The 17,507-nt window shown below is 57.9% G+C and overlaps 1 protein-coding gene across 2 annotated transcripts; it reads right to left on the bottom strand.

Moving 5' to 3' along the window:
• Positions 1 to 14: 14 nt before the first annotated feature.
• Positions 15 to 14,062, bottom strand: SAMD14 (sterile alpha motif domain containing 14). 2 transcript variants are annotated; one of them, XM_081219798.1, is made up of 10 exons: positions 13,740 to 14,062; positions 10,164 to 10,218; positions 5,547 to 5,713; positions 4,825 to 5,113; positions 4,014 to 4,101; positions 3,850 to 3,924; positions 3,584 to 3,743; positions 2,940 to 3,059; positions 2,697 to 2,852; positions 15 to 1,850 (listed from the first exon to the last, which is right to left on the bottom strand). In XM_081219798.1, exons 2-10 carry the CDS (start codon positions 10,204 to 10,206, stop codon positions 1,695 to 1,697), a joined length of 1,254 nt encoding a protein of 417 aa, XP_081075924.1. In that variant the 5' UTR covers positions 10,207 to 10,218; positions 13,740 to 14,062; the 3' UTR covers positions 15 to 1,694. The 2 variants fall into 2 exon arrangements, with proteins under 2 accessions (XP_081075924.1, XP_081075923.1); XM_081219797.1 differs by lacking the exons at positions 10,164 to 10,218; positions 13,740 to 14,062 and having other exon boundaries at positions 5,547 to 5,983.
• Between the last annotated feature and the right edge of the window lie 3,445 nt (positions 14,063 to 17,507).

Consider the following 17,507-nt stretch of genomic DNA (forward strand, 5'->3'; position numbering starts at 1 on the left):
CCGAGTATAACAGCGGCCACAGCTGTCCATTCAGAGCGCTTGACAGCGCAGCACCCAGGGACAGAACTGTGGCCTCCCACATGCGGGGCCCCGCCCAGCCCCCAGCTGGGGCAGACAGAAAGGTCACTGGTACATCATAAGTGTTCACTGAAATAAACTGAGTACCGCCTCCCCCTTCACATGCAGGTGGGCACCCAGGTGACTCCTCATGGCTTCCAGGACCTGGGAACTTTTCACCTTCCCCACTGGCCCCTCCTCTGGGCCCAGATGGTACTGATGCCCCCATATCTCAGTCCCCTCTCTGAAGCCCCTCTCCCGGCACAGATAGCGGAGAGGAGGAAAGGACTGAGACCCAGGAATAGGGGTAGCCCTCAGGCCACAGCGCTTGGGCTGGAACGAGGGGAGTAGGCATGCATCGGGTCCTGTCCAGTGCTCCAGGCGGATAGGAGGAGGAGGAGGAGGAGGAGGAGGAGGGAGGTCTCTAATCAGAGGCCCCTGGCCTCATTGGTAACTCCGGCCAGTGCTTCAGAAGCTGGGCTAGCCACTGGCCAGCACCGTACCTGCACACTCCCTCCCTACAAGGACAGATGGCTGGCTCTGGGTTGCTGGGGTAGACTCCACCCCCACCCAGGGAGCTGGCCCCACCCCCCCCTGTGGCCCAGGAACTGGAGCCCGCACCGTCTGCCAGGTCTGGAACCCAGTGAGGCCTCGCTAGGGACCAGGGCAGATGGGGGATGGCTGATGAACCTTTCCAATTTAGCAGCTTCCGGGGGACCTCCCAGATTTTGCCTCTCTGCTTGGCTGGGATGAGGATTCACCAGTTGAGGACCATCTAGGCATTGGTAGGGGGTGTCTTCTGTGGCCACCAGCTCCCAAGTTTGCTCTGTCCTCGGGGAGGGCCCAGGTGGCCTCTGAGGGAGCAGCAGAAGTGGGCCCAGCTTGGAGAGTGGGTCAAAGACCAGGCTTTGAATGGGCCTCAGGAGGAGCAGGCCTGCAGGGGCATTATCTCACCACCGAGACCCACAGGACAGGGACAGGGAAAAGGAGGAGCTTTGCCTCCTCCCTTCCTTCTAAAGTCCTTGCAAAGATGATGTGGGGTAATCGTGCTGCTTTCTCTGCTCTCCTGTTGAGGAGTGCAGACTGGGAGCCTACCCTGCATGCAACTTGCTGCAGGCCCACCAGCCTCCCTGCGGAGCAGAACAGAGCTCTCCTGACACACAGTCACCTGGGAGAGCTGGAAAGGAACTGCTTTATCTACCTGCTCCTGCAGAGATGCCCAGCCCACCTCTCTGAGCCCAGGGCTTCTGGGAGGTAAGCAGGCCTCCTAATTCAATACTGCTGGTCCCAGCACCACCATGGCCTGAGGGCAGAGGGTCAGAAGGACTCAGGCACTTCTGGGCTCCCAGACTTGCTTCAGCCCTGGCTTCTCTGCCCATAACCTGCCACTTCCCCCAGGAACTCTGTGCCAGACAAGTCCTTGAAATGGGATTTATTACCGGGTCCTCCCCCTGGGGTCTCCCTTTCTGAGGAATCTGGGTCCAGACAGAAGACAGGGTCAGAGGGCTGTTCCTCCTGAGAGCATGGGGCCAGGCCAGCCCAAGCCTGGTGCCCAGGCCCCACCTCCCCGGGCGGCCTGTGCCCTCAGAGTCCAGCAGCTGCCCGCGCCAGGTGCCGGTGCCTGCCCGCCCGTCTCCCTAGCTCCTCTTGGCCGCCTGCTCCCTGCGCCGGAGCTTCTCACGCTGCCGCGCAGCCTTCTCCTGGGCCTTGCGCTCCTTCTCAGCGGCCGCTGCCAGCTCCTTCAACTTCCGCTTCACTAGCGCCCGGTCATGTGAGTTGCTGAGCCCCAGGCTCTGGGGGAGGAATCCAAGGGTGAGGGGAAGAGCCCCGGAGCCACCCAGGCCTGGCCAACCCAAGCCCCGGGTTCTCTGTGCCCCAGGTGTATTCTCTCTGGAGCTTTTGCCAGCCCTCAGCCTCCACCTCCCAGACTTGCTGATGGATCAGAACCCTCAGGGCAAGAATTTGGAATGGGAGTGATTAGGAGAGAGGAGGGTAGAGGGTTCCAGGGCCTTTGCCCCCTCCCCACCCCAATCCTTGGCTCCCATTCCTCCACTCAGGATTTCAACCTTGGCATGACCCTGCCTGATCCCCTGAGGCCCAGAGACGGGGAGCAAAATGTCCAAGGTCACACAGCTAGTCAGTAGCTGAGTCCCCTCTCCATTCCAGAGACTTCCTGGGGGACTCTTCGCACCACCGCTTCCCCAAGCAGCTCAGCAGAGTGTGCACAACAGGCCAGAAACCCCCAGTACAGAGATCAGAGAGGCACCCCCTGCTGCCCCCCACCCCAACTTGTTCCCTCCCACAACCACCAGCCTCCAAGATTCTTAGTCTTGGGGACTAAGACTCCAAGAATCAGATGAGATGACCAGGGGAGACTGATTAGAGTGAAGGGTCAGATGATAGGATGGTCCTCAAGGTCAGAGGTCAACCTGGAGACTTGGGCTGGAGCTTGAAGGTCAAACCGAGGAATTGGGCTGGAGTCAGACTGGGAACCCATGCTAGAGAGCAACGATCTGCCTAGAGGTCAGAGACCAGGGCAGTGGTCTTAAAGGGAATGGAAAGGTCAGGATGAGGGGATCCTAATTCTTGAAGGTGGCCTCAGGCTCTGGCTGGGTCATGACCCTTCTACTCTGACCCACCTTCAGTTTGCTTCCATCCAGCTGCAGTAGCTGCGGCCCATCCACCTGCCTGGCAGCAAACTCAGCGGCATACTGCTCCAGGTTGAGGCTGTGCAGCCACTGGCCCACCTGCTGACTGGTCCAGTGGTAGATGGTGGGGAGAGGTTCATCCAGAAACTGGGGCGGAGACCAAGGAGCGTGAGGGGGGAAGGCGTGGCCTGTGGCCCGCACACCTGGCTGCGTCAGACGTCAGGGCCTGCTTACCTCGTCCGAGGACTGGGACAGTGTGTGGTAGGGGTAGGAACACTTGGCCGCCTGCCGGGGACCACTTGGAATCTTGGGGCTGCTGCTGGGGGGTGTGGAGTCATCGCTCAGAGTGGATTCCTAGACAGGAGGGGGGCATGCTGCTGAGGAGGGGTCTCGCCTCCAAGCGCAAGGCAGTCATCCCCGACCCTCCACCCCCATCCAGGTGAAGCTGAAGTCCAGGGCTGGGCACCAGGAGTTGCTCAGGGCCCTTGTACATGAACCAGGAGCTAGGCGGGCACACACAGGGCATGGTGACTTATGCGAGGCATCGGATCTGAGGCCTCTGGGAGGATGTGGGGCTAGAACTGAGCCAGGCGGAGCAGTTAGCAGGGATAGAAGAGCCCTCAGGCTGGGTGTGTGCTAGGGGATCATGGAGGCAGCAATGAACGAATCAGTGAAGGAACCACTCAGCATATGAACAAGTGACTGAGTGAATGCCTGAACTCAGAAACTGGATGAATTAATGGATCACTGAATGGCTGCATGGACAGACAGATGGACTCCAGGAATGCCTGGGTCCCAGCCCAAGCCAAGGGTGAAGTATGTCTTCATGTCACCTGAGTCTGGGGGCCAGTCTGGGGGCCAGAAGGCCACGGACTCACCTGAGAAGCTGACTTCTTAGGGCTGAAGCGCTCGTGCTTAGGGGAGCAGGCCGGGGAGGTGGTGCTGCCAGAACACGCCGAGCCCTTGCCACTGTCTGTGAACCAGGAAAAGGGCAGGAACGGGGAGCCCCCTGACCTGCCAGACCCCTCCACCGACTCCCTGTGGAGAGAGTGCCCTGCATGGGTGTGGGCACCAGGGCAAGGGCTGGGGCCCACCGGGAGCTGGGGGCACAAGCTGTGGCTGCGGGGCTGTGGGTACCTCTTACCTGCTGCCCGTGGACAGACGGTTGCTGCCTTTCTCCTTCCGGCTCTTGCTAGTGGAGGCTCGGCGTAAGGTGACCCTGTGGGGAGGGCAAGGGGCAGTGGGACAGTGCTGCCCACTATGCTGCCCCATGCCCGAGCCTTTGTTCTCGGCCCCTCTTCCACTCACCCCAGGTCCAGGAACTTTCGGCGAGTCTTCTTATCCAGGCCAATGGTAGGGCTGGCGGGCTCAGGTGGGCTGGCATCCCGGCTGTCATCTTTTGTGGAAGAGAAGGAAGGAAATAGCCTGTGTGGTGGCTTGTCTGCCTCTTCCAGCTGCCAGTGAGGCGGTAGGAGTTCTCTCGACTTGGAATCAGGCAACCTGGCTCTGGTGCCCTTCACTAGCTGTGTGACCTAGGACAAGCCACTACCTTCTGAGCTTCCTGCATCTCAGATACGGGGATAATGACACTGCCTATTTCATGAGACCTAATAGGATGTTGATGAAAGCCTTATACAAACCATAAACCACTCTGAAAAAGTAGGGACCACTACTCTTTACTGTTAATTTTATCTTGTCCAACTTGTAGGCAACCTTCTAATCCTGGCTCCCATGTCACTTCCTCGGAGAAGCCTTCCAGGATGCTCCCGACTGCTCCCAGGATGCTTTCACGCTGATATATGCTCTGCCGCCCCGCGCACTGTTTCTCACGTAGCACTTAATACACCTTGTAACTATACGTTTAATCCGTGGATGATTTGATTGCTTCTCCTCGAACCTATAAGCCCCGTGAGGACGAGAACTGCATCTGCTTGCTCTTTGGTGTGTCTCAGTGCCCAGCAGTGTCTGGCACATATTAAGGCGCTCGGGAAATGACTGAAAGAACCGTGGTCTTTATTCCCCACCTTCCCCAGCCACCGCGCCCCTCGGATCCCGCCACGCACTTCGGCGCCCAAGGGACCCCTTGCCAGCAGGGGGCGCCGCGCCGGCCGCCGCTCACCTTCGCTGGGCGGCTCGGCGCGGGGATGGCGGCGCACGAAGCTGGGCGAGCTGTCGGACGAGGGCGCGGAGCGCGGCGGCGAGCGGGAGGCGGCGGCCAGGCCCTCGTGCGAGGCGGCGTTGTGCAGGGGCCGGTAGCGTGCGAGCGGCGAGGGCGGCGGCTCGTCCTCGTCCAGGCTGCGCCGCAACCCCGGGGGCTCCAGGCAGAAGGAGCTCCCGGCTGGGGACCCCGGGCCCGAGTGCAGAGGCGAGCGCAGCCGGTGCAGGGGGCTCCCGCAGCCATCGGTCACCTGGGGAAGGGGCAGCCGCTCACCGCCAACCCTTCTCCCCTCTTCCCGGAGGGGAGCCCCGGGCTCCTAGGTCCTTCCGGGGCCTGGAGGGAGGGCTTCCTCGTGCCTTGGGCCGAGAGGTGGCTGGGCCGCGAGAGGTGGGAAATGGGACTTCCGGTCACATAGGCCGGGGCTGGATCCCGCCTCCTTCACTTACTAACTGTGTGACTTTGTTAGTGCAACTCTCAGAGCCTCAATTTCCTCGTCTGGAAGATGGGGATAATACCTCCCCTGAAAGGACGAGATGAGCCAGAATTGAACTGCAGCTCATACTTGTTAGCCTCATTATGTCAGAAGTCTAGGGGTGTGGTTTCCCTGGAAGAGTGGTTGGGAGGGGTTATCCAGGAGCAAGAAGGGTGGGCGGGGTATGTGCGGTTGGGCGGACTGCCCCAACCTTGCCTCCGGGCCCGTCGGAGCCTTCACCGTCCTCTGCAGAGCTGGCACTGTCCCGAAGCCTCGAGCGGGAGGGCCTGTGTCTCCGGCCCTTGGCCAGTAGCTGGGCTCGGGCCTTGTGTAAACTGCTATCCAGTCTGACGGTCTCTGGCACAGCCGAGTCCAGGTCTGCAAACCGGGGAAGAGGGGCAGAGACCAGGCACATGAGGACAGCAGTCCCGGGGGCCCACCGCAAGTGGCCACCTGCACTCGCACCCAGGCATTCGACAAACGTCTGCAAGCGCAGGGCACTGATAGTCCTATGAGATGGAGAGCTGGGTCTTTCACAGTCCCGCAGGGAGCTGGACATACCAGCTCACGCATACAGCGTGTGATGGAGCCTCTCACAGGCACAGAGGGCAGGATGGCTCTGGATGGGTTGGAGGAGGAAACACCAAAGCTGGGTCTTAAGGTCTGGATGGGAGTTTACAAGAGAGGAGGTTGGCAAAACTGGTATAGGCAATGCTGGGAGGATGGGAAGCTGGGGGGCGGGGCACCTCCAGGGCAATGGGAGGGCAGCCTTGTGGAGGGAAAGGCTGGAGGCTGAGGCCGTAGAGAGCATGGCTGTAATGGCTACACTGAAGAAGTGCCAACGACACGCCAGAACGTACGTCCATCACCCTGTCTACTCAGAACAACCCGCAGGCTGGGGGCAGCTGCTATGTACATTTCACAGCTAAGCAAAGAGGATCAGAGACGTTAAGTCTCTTGACTGAGGCCAGCAGCTAGCAATGGTCTGGGATTTGAGCCTGGCTAGTCTAGCTCCAGAGATTGGCCCTGCTGGGGACCCTGGCTTGCTGTGCCATGCTCAAGGTCACACTCAGAGACAGCACTGCTGAGCACCTGGAGGGCTCACAGTTAACTGGTGCACAGGGGCCCCCAAAAGCCAGTGGCGGTGGCAGAGAGGAAAGCCTACAGACCCCTGAAGCCCGTCTCTCCCGTCCTGGGGTCCGTGGCCCAGGGCTAGGTCCTGGATGAGCACAGGGCGGAAGAGGAGGCCAACCCAGCAGGTTATGCGCAGACCCTCCTGCCCCAAGTTTCCCTTTCCAGTTGCTCCACCGGAGAATGCAGCCTTCACTCTGCAGCGACCCTGAGCTTCTCCAGGCAGAACAGGTTCTTCCCAGACCTCAGCATGGGTTAAGACCTTTCTTCACCACTCCACCCCTCGTGATCTCAGGGACCCCATCCCGTCACTCAAGGCCCTGCCTTGCCTGCTCCTCTTTCTCTTGTCTGCAGACACCCCCTAAGCCACCCCAGTGGCTGAACTACTACCTATACCTATTTCCAACTCTGATCCCTCCCCTGAATTCCAAGTCTGGGCACCTCAGCACCTGCCAGGGAACTTACCATGTCAAAATCACCCAGGGACCTCAAACTCAACCCATCAAACGAACCCACCACCTTGCCTCAAACTGGTTCTCTGTCCCTGGCTCACTGAATGGCCCCACTGTCCACCCGGTCACTCCTCTCAGACCCAGTTGGTAATTCATGTGTCCAGCTGCCTACCCGACACCTCCACTTGGATGTCCAGTGGGCATCTTCAACGTATATGTCACAAGTGGACTCCTGACCTCCCCGCCCCCTAAGCTGCCCGGTCCGCCCATCTCAGTGAATGGCGTCTCCATCCTTCCAGCTGCCCAGGCCAAACCCCTGGAGTCACCCGTGATTCCTCCCTCTCCCTCTCAGCCTGCAAACTGATCCGTCCACAATTCCTGTTAGCTCTACTTTGGAAATATATCTAGACATGCTGAAATATTTATGGTGAAATGACATGATGTTTTGGGTTAGGTTCGAAATAATCCAGGAGACTAGGAGTGGAGAGTGGAAGGGGATGTGGACGACACAAGACTGTCCATGAGGTGATGACGGTCGAGGTTGAGAGACGAGTGCGTAAGCGTAAGACGGGGTACATTGTGCTAGTCTCTCTACTTTTGACTTCCCACAGTAAAATATTGTGTATATGTGTCTGTATATACACACACTTACATACATGCATACATGTGGGGAGAAGGAGGAGGGGAGAGGAGAGGAAAGGAGAGGGAGAACACACAGCATTCCTGGTCTAGGTCACTACCACCTCTTGCCTCCATTATTACGGATCATCCCGGCTGGTCTTCCCTCCTCCTCCCTTTCCCACTTACAGTCTATTTTCAACCCAGCAGCCAGAGTGATCCTGATAAAACATGTCAGCCCGGGTCACTCTTCCCTCCGCTCAGAACCCTCCAGTGACTTCCATCTCTCACAGAGTAAGAAGCCGAGTTCTTACCACGGCCTCCAGCCTCAGGCAGCTCAGCGACTCTCTCCCTCTTCTTCCCTCTGCTCCAGCCACCCTGGCCTCCTGGCTCTTCCTTACACCAGCTATCCTGCACCTCAGGGCCTCTGCACTTCCTCTTCCCTTTCCTGCAAGGCTCTTGCCACAGATTTCTGCACAGTTCTCTCTCTCACCTCCTTCAAGTCTCTGCTTAAATGCTTTCTCTCACTGAGAGACCACCCAGTTTAGAACACCCCCCAAACCCCCACTGCTAATTTTTTTCCTATATCATTTGCCATTCTCTGGCATACCATATATTTTACTAATTTAGTTTATTGTCTCTCTCCACCCATTAGAACGTCAGCTCCGTGAAGGCAGACATTTCTCTGTTTTGTTCATTGCACTAACACAGGCATAGAATGGCGTGTGTGTGACACGTGTGTGAGTGTATGTGTATATGAGTGTTCTAAGTGTTTTACAGTTACTAGCTCATTTGAACCTCCCCACAACCCAAGGAGGAAGAGACTCCAAGAATCCCCAGGGCAGCCTTAATTTGCCTGAGGGTATAGGGCTGGTGAAGAGCAGGCCAGGGTTCTAGGCCTTCGGGCTCAGGCTCCAGAGGCTCAGTGTGTAACTACCAAGCCCTCTCTACCTCCTCTGAGGCAGAGATGGGAGTGACTTGTGAGTCCAGCCCCTCACTTTACAGGCCCTTACTTTCCTTGGAGAGGAAGGTTTGGCCCAGGGTGCAGAGGGAGTTAAGGTCAGTAGGCAGGGCTCCTGGAAGGGAGCTCACGAGCCTCCTCGACCAGTCCAGCTCGCAGCTGGTGCCCAGCCGCCCTGGGCCATGGAGAAGGGCTCTCTGCACCTGAATCTGGGCCACATCAAAACCGTGGTCATCTTACCGTGGAGGGTCTAGGGAGCAAAGGAGCTCCTAAGGGGCTTGGGGCTTTTTGAGGCAAGGTGGGGCCAGCCTCTCCTCTGGCCCCTTCCTCTACCAGGCCCTCATCACCTTGTCCATCCCTCCCACCATCTTGCTCTCCCTCTCCCTCTCTCCCTGGGAGTTAGCCCGGCCCTGGGCAGTGGGAAGTCATGAATATTTCATCTCCCTTCTCTTCAGGAAGGCCGCAGGCAGGCAGCTACCTCAGCAGGTCAGGGAGAGGGAAAACAGGAAGGGTCGGGGGTGGGGGAGCGGGGGCCAAAAAGCCCAAGGAACTGGGGAGCTCGCCTCTGCCAGGCCAGGGGTCAGGCTGGGCCTGCGTGGGGACGGAGAGACTCAGAGTCTGAGGCCCAGAGACAGTTCGAGGCTCGGGGCGTCCCCGAGGCAAAGCCTCCATGCACAGGCCCCAGGGAGGCCAGGCCGGGAAGCAGTTCCCCAGGAGCCGGGAGGCGGCGGCTCTGACGGCCGGCGTTGGCATTGCCAGGGCCTGTGGCAGCCACAGGGGAGAGAGGGGCGAGCGGGGAAGTGGGAGGGGGAGAGGGCAAGGAAGGTAGGGATGAGAGGCAGGGGAGGAGAAACTGGAGGCCCTGTGGCATTCCACAGCTAGGAGCCCCTCCCAGCTGAGAGTCCTGAGGGCTGCTGCGTACTGGAGCTTTCTGCCTCCACCTCGCCCTCCACGTTCCTCCACGGAACCCAGCTGGTAAACAGCCTTTCCACCCCAGTGCATGCTGGGAACTCTGCCCTGTCAGTGGTCTTTCTCTAATCCACACAATAGAAAGACTGCAGGGGGTAAATGATGGGGTGTGGGGGGTGTCCATGCACCCCAGTGAGAACAGAGGGGGTAGGTCTGGGGGTGCCCCGGGGGTGTAGATGCTGAGTGCGTGTTATGCATTTTTGATTTCCATGCAGATGAGGTCCCTTATTTATGCAGCTCGGAGGTAACCCGTGTCACCTGTGCTGAGGAATACTGGTGCACAGCACAGTGGCTGCCAGTAGGGAGTTAGGCAGTCTGGAGTTTTAGTCCCAGCGCTGCCACTAACCTGCAGTGTGATCTTTAAAGCAAGTCACTTCTGTGCTCCGTGTCCTAGGCTTAGGACAAGTGGGCACACTCCTTAGCCTTGTTGTGAGGGTTAAATGATACAGTGCATGTGAAATGGGGGTGCTAGCCTAGTACCTGGCATGAGACAAGCACTTAATAAATGGGGACCCTTATTATCATTGTTGTTGTTGTAATTGGATATCTACTCAGATAATGGTGACAAAAAATCAGCCTGTAAGGCCAAAATACACACACACACACACACACACACACACACACACTGAAGTTACCAGGACTCCTCTTCCCCAAAGCCCGATAGCCTTGACTAGAGATAGAGGCAAACAGAACTTACCAAAAACCTCATCCGCAGGTTCTCGGAGCTTTGAAGAAGCCATGACTCAAGAGAGCTGTGAGGACAAGAGGAGAAAGAGGAAAAAAGGACCATGGATGAGAGGTTCAGGTTGGTGCAGGCAAGGGAGCGGCCAGTGGCTACCTGCTCCTAGCCTTCTGGCCCTCACCTCTCCTTACAACTCTTTCTCTTTCTCTACCCCCTCTGTTCTCACTGGGGTGCATGGACACCCCCCACACCCCATCATTTACCCCCTGCAGTCTTTCTATTGTGTGGATTAGAGAAAGACCACCGAAAGAGAAATCATCTGAACCACAGCCCAGATTGTTGGGGCAGGCGGGAGGTAGGAGCAAGTGCAGGGTATAGACACAGGCTGTCCTGCAGCCCTGGTCCAAGCTGATTTGCTGAGCGCCTCCACACGGGCCACTGAACTTCTCCCCGTCACTGTCTTGGGCCCCTCCATCATTAGCATTCCCTAAAAGCTTTTAATCATCATAAGCTGTCCAATATCAAATCTGGGAGAAATCTTGGAGACTATTAACTCCAATCCTCTCATTTTACAAATAAAGAAAGAGACAGGAGAATGACTGATCTAAGATCACATAATAAGTTAATGGCAAGGTCAGAATGAGAGACCAGCTTCTTCCATCCCCCCACCTGCTTACCTCCCTACTTATCCACGCATCTACTTGCCCATTTGCCGTCCACTCATTCACCCATCCATCATCCGTCCAACCACCCATCCATCCACCATCCACCCCGTCCAACCATCCACCCATTTTTACATCCGTCAGTTTATACCATTCACCCATCCATCTTCCCATCCATCACGCAGTCCTGCCTCCCCCCTCTCATCACTGCTGCACTCACCACCTGTCTTCCTGAACGTGAGCTGTTCAGGAGGCTGGCATCATCAACAGGGCCACTGTTCTTGACAAAGTCACAGTTCTCACAGTTCAAGACAGAGTCACAGATGCAGAAGGGTACAAAGAGTACCCATAGCAGAACAGTGTGGGGCCAGATCTCTGTGATGCATCAAATATGTTCCGGGAAGAAATACGGATGGATAGGGGCTTTGTTTTGTTTGTGGGAAGTAAGAAAGGAGGGGCAGGTGGGAAAGCAGGACACACGTAGCTGAAACAATTTGGGCAGGCTTCCTAGCAGATGTAGGATTGCAGCATCCCTAAACCAAAGCCTGGGTGTTAGAGAAGCAGGGGAATACCAGATGAGGGGAGGAGGAGGAAGCTCGGGGTCAGGGGCATGCTGCATGCCTGGGACACGATCCCCAGTTCCTTCTAACACTCAGGTCCCCATGAGAAGGGCAGAGCGCTGCATTAGACCACACAGGCCACAGGCCTGCTTGGTCTTTTCTGATTCTGCTCTTCTGTTATGACATAGATGTCATCTCACTGTGAACCGTCCAGGCTTGGGATTCTTAGTATCCCCACTTTACAGATGGGAACACTGAGATGCAAGAGATAAGAGGCAGAACTCAACCTTGACCCCAGTCTCCTGCCCCTCAGCTCTCTCCTGGGTGGTGATCTGCAGTTGTGGAACCTGCTCACGAGGAAAGAACACTGCTGGGAGAAGGGACGGGGTAGAGGTGAGGGAGCTGATCCATGCTCGCTCGCTCGGACCCGATACGCTTCAAAGCGACCTCCACCCCAGGCTCTGTGGATGCTTGGGGCTGCAAGCAGGAAATGAGGTGTGAGAAGGAGCCGGGGATGTGGGCCCTCCAGGAACCCTCGTGCCGTTCTTCAACCCTGGGCGCTGGTAACAGAGGAGTTCTAGAACCTCTCTTCCTGTCCTGAAGGGGTTAGATGGGAAGAGAGGCTGCCCCTAAGAATGAACCAAATTCCCTCCTTCAGTCGCAAAGCTCACCTGACCAGGACCTAGCTGCCACCTCCTCCAGAAAGCTGTCCTAGGTAGCCCTCACTCCTCTCATTTGTCTATATAATTTCTAAATCCACTCTTCCCCACCACTAGGAAATGAGTAATTTTTCATACTTCATTGAGTCCCTAACTGGGTCATATCTCCGCCACATCAGATGGGAGCTCCTGAGGAGGAGGGGCAGTATTCCCCATCAGCAGAGGGAATCTCTGAAGCTAAGAACTGCCTCTCCCATCAGCATGGAGGCTCCCTGAGGGTGCTTCCTCTCTTAGACCACCTGAGAACGGAGAGCCCATGTGCTCTTTATTCAAGGTCCCAGTTTAGGGTGGAGACCCTCTTGTGGATGCCATCCTCTTTCAGGTACCCTCTGGGGTGGGCTGGGGCTTCCAGCTCACATCAGTGCCGAATGAATTCTGATTCAGCACAAACTGCTTTTTTCAACAACTAACTCCCTGGGGTGTGTATAGGGAACCCTCCCTGCGCTGTCCCTTGGGGAACTCTGGGAAGCATGACATCAGAATGTCACCAGGCCCTTCCCACCCCCCCTTCCAACACTGAACCTTGGAAAATTAGACATCCCCCCCATTTACACTCCTACAACATTACACTCCTACACACACGCACACACACACACACACACACACCACTCACACATGCACATTCAAACCAGGTAGCCGCTACAAGGTGGAAATGCACCTGTTCTCTGGATGCAGTCTGGGCTCTGACTCTACCAGGCCACTCCTTCCTCCCAAAACTCCCCAATTCCCGGAGGAAGAACACCAATAACCTTTGACCCTCCCCTATGAGAAAGGGAGGCAGGTGAACTCTTAAGTTTCCTGGGACCCAGGGGAAGGAGAAAGACAAAGAAAGGTACACAAGCCCTGGAGAGGAAATGGGGAGCAGGACGGAGACAGGTTGGTGGAGAGTCAGTCTACAGAGCTGCAGAGAAGAGGAAGAAAGAGCAAGAAGGCGGTGAGCCTGAGAGCAGCAGCGGCGGCGGCGGCGGGGCCAGGGGAAGCAGCAGTGGAGACAGGGCTCCAGCAGCCCTGAGTGAGGCCCAGGGGAGGGGTAGAGAAGAGCAGGATCGGCTGCCAGGAGAGAGGCGGCCCTCAGTGGGGAAGGAAAGAGGAAAGGGGCCCTGGAGGAGGAGAAGGAGCCCAAGAAAGAAGTGCGACTGGGGAGGGATGGCTGGGAGAGGAGGCTGGGGCAGGCGGAGGCAGTGTGGAGCTAAAGGGGTGACCCCCTCCCATAAGGCCCAAGCTGGGGGCATCCAGCAAGCACCGCTGGAGACGGGGTGGGGGTGGAGGACAGGCACCTTCTGCACTCTCGGGGCCCCTATCGCCCAATCAGAGCCGAGTGGCTAGTTCTCTCCGATCCATGAGTCCAACTCCGCACCAGGCAAGAAGGGGTTAAGCTCTCCCCCCTCCCCCAACACCAGTTTTTTAAAAAAATTAATCTCTCCGGACCTCGGGCAGAGGGAGAGGATTAGGGACACAAATCCCATCTCCACCCCATCTCCTAACAGCCCAGAACCCTAGCTCTGTGCGGGGGGCCCCCCTAGGGACAGGGGAAGAAAGGTCCTTGTATCTTCGCCCTATCCAACCCCACTCGGGTTCCCACCGCAAGCCGGAGACCCCCAGCTCCGCTTCCCCGTCCAACTTGGGGCTCTTGGGGTCCCAATACCTCACCTCCAGCATCTGTCATCTTCAGCGTCCGGTGCCTCAGAAACCCCTCAGGCCCATGGTGTTTGGGGCTGGGGCCAGGCGGGAGAGGGGCGGGGGACAGTCACCCCGGCCTCGGCGGACTCCGGGCTGGCTCCATCCGCTCCATCCCGGGAGTAGGGGTAGGGGTCAGCGAGGGGGGTCTTGGAGCCGGAGGGAATGTGGGGGTGGGGGTGGGGGTGGGGGAGTTCGGAGAGAGAAGGAGAAGGTTTGCAGGAAGCTGGAGGCACGGCGGGAGGGGCTGGACCAGGAGACCTGACGGGAGGATGCTCCGTGCGTGTGTGTGCGTGTGTGTGCGAGTGTGTGTGTGTGTGTGTGAGAGAGAGAGAGAGAGAGAGAGAGAGGGAGAGAGAGAGAGAGAGAGAGAGAGAGAGAGAGAGAGAGAGAGAGAGAGAAGAGGAGAGGAGAGGAGAGGAGAGGAGAGAGGGAGGGAGAGAGAGAGAGAAACCGTCTCCCCGCCCCGCCCGGCTGGACGCGGGGTCCCCCGCCTGGCAGGCGGATACTCTTAGCGTCGTGTCAACGGGGATCCGCGGGGGTCCCCAGGGAAGGGGCGATGAGGGGGCGCGTGGCGGGGAGGCCGGGCGCCCGGGAGACAAAGAGCGGGAGGGAGGGAGGGAGGGAGGGAGGGAGGGGCGGAGGCAGCGGGAGCACGGGGGAGGGAGGAGGCGGCCCCGGCTGGCGGAGCCGGGCGAGGGGATTCTAGTTACCGCTACTCCGCGGCCCGCGGGAGTCGGGGCGGGTGTGAGCGGACGGAGATGCGGCCCCACCTTAGGACCTACGGGGCTTCTGCCTCCTCTGCAAGGCCCGTGAGGGCTCCTGATTCATCCACTCAACAGACGTCCACAGAGCAGTCGGATACGCCGAGGCCCGAGGGGACCGCGGAGAACAGAGCCGACCTGGTCCGGGCCGTCGTGGCTCGCAGCGTTGTCAGGGGGACAGACGAGTGGGGAGGCCCCCAAGAGAGCGGGTGCTGTGAGCCTTGGTCCACAGAGGACACTTCAGCGCGGGGAGAGCACACCAGAGGGGGCCAGGCCTCGCCTGGGGGCGGGTGAGGATCGGGGCGGGGGCTGTGTGTGGAAGTGATCCAGGAGGATTCCCGGAGGAGGTGACCTGTTGGCTACTTCTGTAGGCCAGGCCAGGGTGGAAGTGCTCGTGGGACTTGTGGGGGTAGGGAGGAAAGGAGAGGAAGATGAAGGATGGGGGGGGGGTTGCACTTTATCCTACCAGCCATAGGGGAAAAAGTAACAGAGGAGTGAGGGGCTCTGATATGCATTTGAGGAAGAACCCCTGGGCTCCTTTGGAGAAGGCTGCCTGAAGGCTGGGGCACCACTCATGAGGCTGTTGAGAGGCCATGGCAGTGGGCACGAAGATCAAAGATCCTGATGAGGACTATTAAGGATGTAGAATTGAAGAAACTGACAGGATGTGGGGCCTGGCTGGCCACAGAGGGAGAAGGAGGGGCCTAGATGACCACAGGTCTTGGCTTGAGGCCCTGTAGGTGGCGGGGGCATGGGGGGATGAGGTCAGCCTTGGACCCGGTGAGCTGGGGGTGGTGGCAGGCCAGCCAGGGGAGGGAATACAATAACCAACAGCTCTTAGCTGCGGTCCCGAGATGGTGCAGGGGGTGCCAGGCACTGTGCTAGGCACGTTTCTCAGATGATTAATGTCACCCTCACGATAAACCCATGAGGTAGGTGTTTCTGTTACCCCCTTTGTTTGTTCAAGAGCAGGTGGTGAGGTTGGGCAAAGGGGGTCCAGAGCTCAGGGGAGCGGCGTGCAGTCTGTAGGGACAGAGTTCCCTGGTGGCCAAAGTCTCTGCAGTCCCAGGCCTCTGAGGGGCTCTGGGAGGTGGCATGTTGAGCCCGGATGGTCTTGGGACCATAGGTAAGGAGAGAATTCATAACCTGTAGGGGCTGAAGATCCAATGAGATCAGGGGAGTTTTGACATCTCTGGGTGTCTTTAGAATCTGCTGGCAGCCATGGGGTTGCTGGCTGGACTGTGGAGATCTGGGGAGGGAGTGGTGACTCTGGAGGTCTTACTGGGGCTGTGTCTGGGGATCACAGTTTGTGGGCACTTGGTGAAATCTGGGTGGTAGGCTGGAGTAGGTAGGAGGGATTGATTATATAGCCCCCATAGGGAGTGGGGAGATGATAGGTATGTAATGTCAATGTTGGGGGCACATTCTATGGGAGGGTGTCTATAGACCATAGGACCCAGGAGGACCCCCTAAATTTCTGGGAGCTGGGAAACTCCCCTCATCTGATTTCCCTCCCTTGTGGCGAATGCCGGGGCTGGGGCAAACCCACGCAAGCTCCTAAGAACTGGGGAGGGGGCAGGGCAGGGCTGGGGTAATGCCTCACACAGGCTTGCCCATGGCCACTTGACCAGCCCCAAACATGGACACAGCTCACAGGTGAGTCACCTCTCAGGCCTGAGGAACTCGCAAAGCTACACACGCCATCCCCAGCCACACACCACACTCAGGCTTTGACTTGGGCTACTTTCCAAAGGGGATTCCACCTTTTGGAACATACGGGACGCAAGCCCCTCACCTAATACACAGGACAGATGGGGGCAGGACCCCACCCGGGATACTCTGCTCTGGTCAGATCAACAGAAGCCCTCATCACAACCCCCATGTCTGCCTCGCCACCCAGGAAGATCCAGCCACTTCACTCCTTGGGGCTTCTTTTTTTTTTTTTTTTTTTTTTAAATTTATTTTTGGCCACGTTGGGTCTTCGTTGCTGCGTGCGGGCTTTCTCTAGTTGTGGCGAGTGGGGGCTACTCTTCGTTGCAGTGCGCGGGTTTCTCATCACGGTGGCTTCTCTTTGTTGCGGAGCACAGGCTCTAGGCGCACAGGCGTCAGTAGTTGTAACACGTAGTCTCAGCAGTTGTGGCTCATGGGCTCTAGGGCACAGGCTCAGTAGTTGTGGAGCACGGGCTTAGTTGCTTCGCGGCACGTGGGATCTTCCCGGACCAGGGCTCGAACCCGTGTCCCCTGCATTGGCAGTCGGATTCTCAACCACTGTGCCACCAGGGGGGTCCTCCTTGGGACTTCTTGGCCAGGTTGCCTGAGCAGGGCCCAGGTCACCTGTAACTCTGGAGGTATGACCTGTGACCTCGTGGTTTGGTGGTTTCTGATCCTGGGATTCAGCCACCTGGATTTGTCTTCCCGGCAGTGTTCCAAGGGAGATCCACTTGTGAGAGAAGACGCCTAGAGAGGCATGGCCACCATCTCCAGGTTGCCAGGTGATTCTTAGTGGGTGGCAGAACTGGACTGGTTATATATGGCCCTGAGGTGTAGAACCAGGATTTTGGGAATGAAGCTGTGCGAAGCCAGAATTTGGCCTGACGTGAAGGAGACTTGTGTGACAGAGCCATCCAGAAGGGAGTGGCCACCACAGGAGCTGACTGCCCCTGGGAGTTCTGGTGGAGGCCACTCATCTCGGGTTTGTCAGGGACCCACCAAGGTGACTCTGAAGGGCCCTACTGTTGGGACTTCCATTCTTTAGGGCGAAGGGGACTGTGAGAATCCTCTTGGTGGCCAGGCCACTGAGCGCAAGTGTCTTGTACTTTTTTCTCACACATAGCACACAGCTCCCAGAGCAAGGAGAGGCCCCACTGCCCCCTGCTCTAATCTCTGCCTGGGATTTCACTAAAGTTTGTCCCTGGAGCCCTGGCATCTGGACTCCCAGACCCATTGGTAGTAGAACTGGTGAGTCAGCAACCAAACC

The sequence above is a fragment of the Mesoplodon bidens genome (genome assembly GCF_964165515.1).
Source record: "Mesoplodon bidens genome assembly, chromosome: 19".
Classification (NCBI taxonomy): Eukaryota; Metazoa; Chordata; class Mammalia; order Artiodactyla; family Ziphiidae; genus Mesoplodon; species Mesoplodon bidens.